Source organism: Setaria italica, chromosome II (genome assembly GCF_000263155.2).
Source record: "Setaria italica strain Yugu1 chromosome II, Setaria_italica_v2.0, whole genome shotgun sequence".
NCBI classification, from domain to species: Eukaryota; Viridiplantae; Streptophyta; class Magnoliopsida; order Poales; family Poaceae; genus Setaria; species Setaria italica.
The window spans coordinates 43,016,579-43,026,237 of NC_028451.1; the positions used below are offsets into that span (position 1 = coordinate 43,016,579).

Here is a 9,659-nt window from a genome sequence, read left to right on the forward strand (position 1 = left end):
GGCCTTTGATCGCATCGAGCACAATGCAATGCTAGACATTATGAAGCATAAAGGCTTTGGACCACGATGGATCAAATGGATGAAACAAATCTTCAATTCAGGGACTTCATCTATCTTACTGAATGGAGTTCCAGGGAAAAGATTTACTTGTAAAAGGGGAGTTAGGCAGGGAGATCCTCTATCTCCATTTCTTTTTGTTCTTGGGGCAGATCTGCTACAGTCAATACTCAACAATGCGAAGGAGCAGGGACACTTGCAACTGCCAATTCAGATTAATCATAATCAGGACTTTCCAATAATACAATATGCTGATGACACACTTATTATTATGGAAGGATGCCCATTGCAACTGCTTCACCTGAAAAACCTTTTACAATCCTTTGACACCTCAACTGGGCTCAAGGTAAACTTCAACAAATCCATGATGGTGCCAATTAATATCTCAGAGGAAAGGATACAACAGTTAGCTCAGACTTTTGGCTGCTCAATAGGGAAAATGCCCTTCACATACTTGGGACTACCACTGGGATTGACAAAGCCAAGAATTGAGGAATTTCTCCCTATGGTGACTCGATGTGAAAGAAGATTGTTGTCCACCTCAAATATACTTTCTGAAGCGGGGAGATTACAATTAACAAACTCAATATTCACTGCCCTGCCGAAGTTTCACATGAGTACCTTACTACTACCTAAGTCAGTATATAAACAAGTGGATAAATACAGAAAGCACTGCTTTTGGAGAGGATCAAACATCAATAACAAAAAACCGCCTAAAGCAGCATGGGACATGGTGACTTTACCAAAAAAAGGAAGGTGGCCTAGGTGTCCTCAATCTGCAGACACAAAATGAAGCTTTGTTGCTTAAATTCCTACATAAATTCTATAATAAAGCAGATATCCCGTGGGTCCATCTCATATGGGAAAAATACTATGGGAATGGTAAACTGCCAGGCACTGTATCTAAAGGATCCTTCTGGTGGCGGGATATCATTAAACTCTTGGACAAATTCAAAGGAATAGCCTCAGTGTCAGTGAAGGATGGCAGTACTTGCCTTTTATGGCATGATTTATGGAATAATCAGGTGCCAACACAAGTGTACCCGCATCTGTTTTCTTTTGCTCGGGATAAAAATTTATCTCTGAAGCGAGCTTACTTGATCACGGACTTACAACAACTCTTCTTTTTGCCCTTGACGACACAAGCGTATAATCAATTGATTCATCTTGCTGAAGACCTTGAAAGATTAGACCTTTCGCCTGATCCGGACTTCTGGGTATATATCTGGGGTAATGCAAATTTCTCTTCATCAAAGGCATATAAGTCCCTCATTGGACATAGGAGCACTCATCCAGTGTATGATTGGCTATGGAAGTCGCGATGTCAAAAGAAACACAAAGTCTTCTTTTGGTTAGTTTTGAAAGATAGACTTAGTACAAGAGATATCATGCGGCGAAAACATATGGCTATGCCCTCATATAACTGTGTCCTCTGTCACCACAACAAAATTGAGACACTCTTCCATCTTCTGCTAGAATGCTCGTTTGCTCAAGAATGTTGGATACATTTAGACCTTTATGCAGACTTACAATTGGATCCTTATTCCATTATGACTACCTTCAAAACTCAGCTTCAAGTTCCCTTCTTCATGGAAATAATCATAATCATGAGCTGGTGCATATGGATGGCAAGAAATGATTCAATCTTTCGTGGTATACCACCAACAACTCAAGGGGCCATCACGCGCTTTAAGACTATTTTTGCTTTAGTTCTGCATAGAGTTAAAGAGGCCTGAAAACAATCAATGGTTGAATGGCTAGAGCTTATGTTGTAATCTTCATGATTTTCTTCTTAACCTTCTTTGTATCTTAGTTACAAACTGCTTCGTTTTTGTATTTTTGTTTTTTACTGCTCTTTTCTTTAATATATAACCAACAGGGATAAAACCCTCCTGTTTCATCAAAAAAAATGTACTGTGCATAGTTTATGACTATGCAGGTTAATGCTTTGTGTTTATATGTTTGAATATCTGTATCTGCCATCCACAAAGACGTATTGTCGACTCTCTTTTTTTTTATAGCTACGGATAGGACTTGCATTTTATTCGGGTGGTTGTCTAGATCTTCTTGTAACACTTGATTTTCGTAACTCGAAATTCTATCGTGCCATCTAGAGTCGGTTCTTGTCGATCTATACCTGGGGGAAGAATGGAAATGCAGCCCATACCGGACATGATCATCTTCAAGGTCTTACGAGCCCCCTCAACTCATCCTTGTGACCTAATGTGGTCCTTAGCATCTTGGGCTTTGTAGAGTAGAGGCATGTTCCGGCCTTTGTTACTCACGTGGTTGAGGCGACCGACTTGTTATTCACGTGGTTCTTGAAAGGAGGCGATCGTTATTGAAACAGTTAGTAATGAAATTAAATGGAATTCTCTAAGAGTTGCTATATCTCTAGCGGCCAACTCGAATCCATCCAGTCCCATCTGGATCTAGTCGCTGATGCGTTGTCATTCCTCTTCTCCATTTCCATCACCGATGAGCTTGTTCCTCCTCCTCCTTCGTCTCCGGTAAGTCCCCTTCTCCTCTCTCGCTCTTGTACCGCGCACCTTCTTCACCTCAAGCGGCTCTTGATGCCGGATTTGGTATTGCCATAGCGGACCGGCATGCTAACCTAGTTTTGCCACGGCATCATCGCCGCCCCACCACCACCGGCGGCGGTCCACGCTCCCCCTTCTCCTATGTCCTACAGTGCCCCGCCACCTCACCGCCTACCCATAATCCGCCACCACTGCCTCACCCAAGGTCTCCCACCCTTGTCTAAGCCTATGCTGTTGCCGGCGAACAACCATGTCCCGGCAACCTCGATCCCTAACTCGAACTAGTGATGGCTGCGGCGCACTGTGGAAGCCTACATGATATTCCCCAAAAATTCTCCCCACCAAAATCTCTACTTCTCTCCGTGCGCGATCATCATGCTTCCAGCGCTTGATTCTGATGTGTTCTCTCTCTATCGATCTCTTTGTTGCAGGTGATTGGGATTTGGGACGAAACAGATGGCCGCGCCGCCCGCGCAGCCCGGCGCCGAGGCCGAGGTCGTGGACTCCCCGACACCGATTTTGCGCCTCGCCAACGACATCCTCGCGGACATCTTCCTCCGCCTGCCGGCCCTCGCCGACGTCGGGCGCACCGCCACAGCCTGCCCGGCCTTCCGCCGCGTCGTGGCCGACCCCTCCTTCAAGCGCCGCCTCCGCCGCGCCCACCGGGCGCCCTTGCTCGGCTTCCTCTTCTGCAGGTTCCACCCCGCGGAGGCGCCGCACTCCTCCGCGCCCTTCGCTCGAGCCCTCGAGCGCGCCGCCGACCTGTGCTTCTCCTACCTCCACTCCCCCCAGCCCTTCACCCGCTGGTACCCGCTGGACGCGCGCGACGGCCGCGTCGTGCTCGGGCACACCTCGAGCACCAGCTTCGTGGTCGCCGACCCTTTATCCCGGAGATGCCTGCTGCTCCCCCCGATCCCGGTGCTCGCTGCCGCGCCGCAGCACCCGTTCCTCTTCCCCGCCATGGGCGACGAGGCGGAGACCTCCTTCACGGTGGGCTGCATGGCGGAAGGCGAGCCCGGCCTGATGCTGGCTTTCGTCTACTCCTCGGCCACTGGAGAATGGAGCGATCTGCACATGGTCACTACACTGTCCGAGCCCAAGCCGTCCTACGCGTGCGGCAGCTTCTACTGGAAATTCACTGCCGACACGCTGCTCGTGCTCGACGCGCGCGCCATGGAATTCAGCTTCGTCGAGATCCCGACCACGTACGGTGAGCGGGATTTCGTCGTCGCGGAGGCCGGGGAAGGAAGGACGGGGATCTTCTCCATCCGGCCCGGCGATGGCTGGGCCCCTTCTTCACTCATCTGCGCCATTAAGCGTAGCGCCGGCGAGGGCGCCGCCGGCGTGGAGTGGCAGTACAAGAGGAGGATCGCCTTGCCCCCTCAGTATCGTTACAGCTTCGCAGGTGCAAGCGACCGGCACCTGCTCCTGCATAGGGCTCCATGGAACCTGCGAGCAACAACTTCAGGTGGGAACTCTGACAGTGGCAGTGCGTACTTCTCTGTGGAGTCTGACACACTGAAGATTGAGAAGGTGTGTGGCCTAGGGCAGCTCCTAGATGCCGTGCCGTATGTTGGCTTTCCACCGTCATTGTGTCTGCCAAGCATATGAAGTGGTAAGCTCTATCGTTATCCGATTTTCCGTCGTTTAGGTCAATTTAATTTTTCAGCCATGGAGAGTCTGCTCATGTGATGCAGGAAACAGTATCTGTTACTTTATCTGATGTCTTATAATTTGGTTGGGTTACAATGTTTGGAAAGTTTATTTAAACAAGGACTGCAATCGTAGTTTCTTTTACAATGTTTGGATTTGGAGTACCCTTTCGCGGTGCATGATTATTCGATAAAATAGTTTTTTTTTGTGAGGAGATACAGTAGTTATTAACAGAGATTGTGCTGCATCCTAGAACTATTTGTGAGTCGGTGAGGCGTCTAGCTTGGGCGCTTGGCATCTCTGACTAGAGAGAATTCCTTATTTTACCGTAGAATATGCAGTGGTGTCTTATTTTGCACTGTATTTTTTTCCTTAATTATACAAATCATCCTTAACTTTTATGTCCTACTATACGACACTGTTAGTATTTTTTTCATTCAAAGCCCGTAATGTGCCATGCGAATTAGGATAAATAGGAAATGCATATTGTTTTACCCTTGATGACATGAAACTGGTTAGCAACAAGGAATATATGGAATGAAAAAGATATGGCAATACGTTGATTGCTAGTACATGCAGATTATATAGGAGCGGCACATCCATCTTTTCATATGGCAGACCTTGGATGAAAAACCTAACAGAAGTGTCGAACAAAGGCATGGGGGTTAAAAGACAACGTTAAATAATGGGGAAAATCCAATGCCAAATAGGACAGCACTCTGTATTACAGTGTCAAACAAGAAATTCTCTCCATGATGGAATATGTATATCCAATTGAGCAAATGCCCATAGGGATGGGGTCTTATCCTTTCCCTAAGAGCATTAACGCGATTGGTTTATCATGTGCATGCCATTTTTCCCCCTCAATACTTATCCTCACCTTTTTTTTGTTTAGAATTACAGGGAGATAACCCATAACCCCGGTCTATATGCATTGCAACGGGACCAAGTCCAGTATTCAACACAAAATATTTCACAAAGTTTGCCCACGCCCAGGTCAGAAACCTCCCAAAAGGATCACTCTCTAGTGGCTACACAAAACACAACCACACACACACATTGTCAGATAGCACTTAGTTAAAACGAGCAGAAGCTAGGAGCCTCTGCACCTTCCTCATCGGACTGCACCTACAAGTCCGCCATCAGCATACTCCATCCACCCATAGGATCTCCTCCGGCTGCTTCACCAATCTCTCCAACTTGGAAGTCCAGAGCTCAAGTTCCTCCAGGTATCCCAGGGCATAGCAGGGTCTAGTTTTTAAGCATCTGCAATATGAGCCACCATAGTTGCGCAAGATTGCACCAAACTCCATCATGAAAACATAGACAGTTTCTTATTTTTCAAATGGTCCACAGGCTGCTGCATTAACCATATTTCAAGCTGCATTCTTTTTATCACTAAGCCACAATCTAGCCACTGCTTTATAGCTAACACAGGTCTGATAGCCCATGATTTGTAGCCCTGCCAAACCCTTTTAGCCACAACAGTTAAAGAATAGATCATTGATGCTTTCAGTTTCACATTAGAACAACAGATAGATCAAGCCACCCACTTTCTTTCTTTTCTCTAGGTTATCCTTAGCCAACAATTTGTTTTTCGACATCAACCAAAGAAAAACATGCCCTCTGTATATGCAACTTCCAAATAGTAGGTGTGTATACTGGTTGCACCTCTCTAAAATTGATGATTTGACAAAGCGACCGAGTAGAGTACACCCCAGTGGAGGTATGTGTACACATTTCAACCATTAAGGATCCTCCTGCAATTTCAACATGCACATCCCAAAATCGTAGACTTTCTTATTGTCAAGAAAAGCTTGCACCTCAAGCAACGAGCGATAACCATTTGACCAGCATCGGTACACTGTAGTTCATCATCATAATTCAAAGCAAACGTACCCCTGATAATCGACAAACATTAGACCAATCTCAATGGGCATGGAGGGTTTCATAGGCATTAAATTCTATGTCACATCAGCATTTTTGCTGATTTGGCAACCTAATCATGAGGAGAGAGGAGAAGGGAGTTTCATCCTCATGAAAACTATCGTTACCAATTCCCATGAAATCTAATGAAACTTGCACTGAGAATGTTACAGTTTCATTGCACGACACATTTGATCATAACTCCACGCAAAAAATTAAATGTTGCAGGTTGTTTATGAAACTATGCAATGAAATTACTATACTGAGAGTGACAGTTTCATTCATTGAAAAGATGACATGACAGTCTTGGTAACGGTGCATGATTTCACTGAGACCGCCCTTAGTCATATCATTGATCTCAATTAAAAAAAAAGTTTACTCACGTCGTTCTCAAACAGGCGTAAACGTCTTTAGCATATTGGGCTATGGGCTTAGCAGTTAGTAACTTCAAGCTAAGGCTTTTTATTCGGACCAGAAACAACAGCGGCCACGCACACAGGATCCCCAGATCGATATGCCTGTGGGCACACCAAGGGTGTGATGGATGCCTGCAGCTCCTAGCTAAGCCCGTTCCTAGAAACCAGACTCTTGGTGGCTAGGCTAAGGGTATACAAGAGCTTTTTGTTTGGTTGTATGAATCCATACGTGCAGGTTACAAAAATTAAGTGATTGGTTGTCTGAATGTCTGCATCTCCTTCTCTATGACATGCAGGCCATGTGCTTCTGCGCGCATTGTGTGAGTCAGGCTCGAAAAAACGTCCAATCTCTCTATGCCGAGGGAACCTAGTTGGAAGACCGCTTTTGCACTACGGGAACCTAACCCAACCCCTAGCATAGGCATGCAGACCTTGCATCCACGAGCCTGGATGCAAGGGCTGCAGGCATCAATCACGTCCGAAATGTCTTTCATCGGCTCAGCAGCTCTCACATGGCAGTGGCACACAACACATTACAGTGTTGGGCCAAAACTCAGACGATTCATGGTCTCCAGCCCAAATTCAGCATACGACGTACTCTGGCCCACTGGCCCATCTCTAGTACTTGACACAGGCGCTGGCATGGGCAAAAAAGACCGAAGAAGAGGCGAGCAGCGAGCCGTGGACCCCGTTTGGCCATTTCCCCCACCCACCAGTCCACCACCGCTCACGGAACGCCGGCGACGCGATGGCCTCGCCGGATCATCCCAGCGCCAAGCGTATCGACGCCCCGGCGGCGCCGCCCCCACTTTTGTGCCTCAACGACGACCTCCTCGCGGAGATCTTCCTCCGCCTGCCCGCCCTCGCCGACGTCGGGCGCGCCGCCACCGCCTGCGCCGCCTTCCGCCGCGTCGTCGCGGACCGCGCCTTCCTCCGCCGCCTGCGCTCCGTCCACGCGTCGCCCGTCCTCGGCCTACTGCTCTTCTCGTCCATCCACCCCGCGGAGCCGCCCCACTCCAACGCGCCCTTCGCGCGGGCGCTGCAGCGGGCCGCCGACCTCTCCTTCTCCTTCGTCCCCTCCGCCGGCCGCTGGATCCCGGTCGACTCCCGCGACGGCCGCGTCCTCCTCGAGCGCGAGGCCATGAGCGGCGACTTCGCGTTGTGCGACCCGTTGTCCCGGCGGTACCTCTTCCTCCCCCAGATCCCCGGGCGCCCCGCCGCGCAGCGCCGCGGGCGTCTGGAGCCGTTCCTCGTCCCCGCCAGTGACGAGGACTCGGAGACGTCGTTCAGGGTGGTCTGCGTGGTGGAGTGCAAGCCTGGACAGCTGGTCGCCTTCGTCTTCTCGTCGGCCACCGGACAATGGGAAAGTCTGACCGTGGACGCCGGCTTGCAGCCCTCTTGCAAGTTCTCATGGTCCTCCTACGCCTGCGGCTGCTTCTACTGGAAGGTGGTGACTGGGATTAATAATTTTCTTGTGCTCGACCCGCGCTCCATGGAGTTCTCCTCCGTTGACATCCCGTCTGGTCTCGGCCAGCAGGATTCTGTCATTGTGGAGGCAGGGGAAGGCAGCATTGGAATGTTCACTCTCTACAACAGCATTATTTCTGCTGCATCTTACCTTGTTTACACTGTTCGGGATATCGACGAAGAAGGCAACAGCATGTGGCAGTTCAAGAGGAGAGTCAGGTTGCCTGCCCAATATGTTTTCAGCTTTGCAGATGCAATGGATAGGCACTTACTCCTTCGTGGGATTCCATGGAATTTGCACCTGGGCTCTTCTACTGATGAGGTTGACATAGGATACTTCTCTGTTGAGTTTGAGTCTATGCAGATTGAGAAAATGTGTGACTTGAAGCATCTTCTATATGCCAAACTGTATACTGGTTTTCCACCATCATTGTGTGTACCAAGTATATGAAGTGGTAACTGGTAAGCTTGCTATCCAATTTTTCCTTGGCGTCTTATTTATGCTTGCTGAGAATGCATAGTTGCTCATGTAATGCAGGATAATGCTTTTGTTTGCAAGTCATGCTTGTCTGGTAGTCCAACATTTGGTAAATGACATTTGATTTGAGTGTATGTGAAAATAAGAGTTGCAATCGTGGTTTGTTTTTTACTTCGCACTATTATTCAAGGAACTGCTTGTTCTACACTTAAATTCACTAGTGGCTCGTAGTGTAGGGAATGCAGTGAAGATAGTATTTTCATACGATCTTTAGTCAGATACTCAGATGATTCTCTTTGATGCATTCATGTTCTCAGAGTTACAATATAGTATGCTAATATCCATTGGTAAAAGCAGGTAGTAGCAGTAGTTGATCTGTTTTCCATGTTAACGCTGAACTGCCAGCCAATCTTTAAAATTTGAACACATAAGGTGCAATAAGGGTGTGGCAGTGTTTGCAATGCACTTGTGTATGCTTTATGAACTATGAGAGCATGGAGAATAGCAGGCTGACCTGCAGTCACAGTGCTAATGTTCTGGGTCGTAACTTGTAACTCTTAATCAAGATTACACTGCTGGTAGGTTCTTGCTGGTGTTTTATTATGCTGTAGTATACTGATTGGTATGCATTACTTCTCTTAATAATTTGTTAACCATGTGGACAAAATAAACTGTGTTTGAACTGGGCTTCATTATATTTGGACTTGGGGCATCTTGTTGAGGTACTATCGTTCCAGAAAGAGCTTGATTGGCTTTGAACACAATGACTTAGTAGCTTTTCTTGCTTTCATGGATCCCTCTTCCCACCTGATGGTCCTAGTACTCTTAACTTTTGGCCTATGCTATCAACTTCACATGGTTGATATATTTTGAACTTGCATCACAAGGTGTAAGCTGTGCTGGCTATCTACAGCAGTCTCTTGGAATATTTAGTGGAGGAATTAGCTATTGCCAGTGATTACATAAATGTCAGCTATTTTTTAATCCAATATTTTGATGTAATGATGCACCCTCACTTCCGCCAGTATTTTGATGCAATGTTTGACATTTTATCTGTTCGTCAGGCTGATATTGATGAATGCTCTCAGTGGAAAGCCACAGAAAGCATCCTTCTCAACATGC

The 9,659-nt window shown here is 47.4% G+C and overlaps 1 protein-coding gene across 2 annotated transcripts in view; it reads left to right on the forward strand.

Moving 5' to 3' along the window:
* Positions 1-7,271: 7,271 nt before the first annotated feature.
* Positions 7,272-9,659, forward strand: part of LOC101773593 — a 4,114-nt gene continuing 1,726 nt past the window's right edge. Inside the window, exons 1-2 of one of the 2 annotated variants that reach the window (XM_012843414.2) lie at positions 7,272-8,521; positions 9,602-9,659. In XM_012843414.2, coding sequence (XP_012698868.1) covers positions 7,341-8,510 — 1,170 coding nt within the window. In that variant the 5' untranslated portion in view covers positions 7,272-7,340 and the 3' untranslated portion in view covers positions 8,511-8,521; positions 9,602-9,659. The remainder of the gene's footprint in view (positions 8,522-9,601) is intronic. The other variant, XM_004957929.3, reaches the window with a different exon arrangement.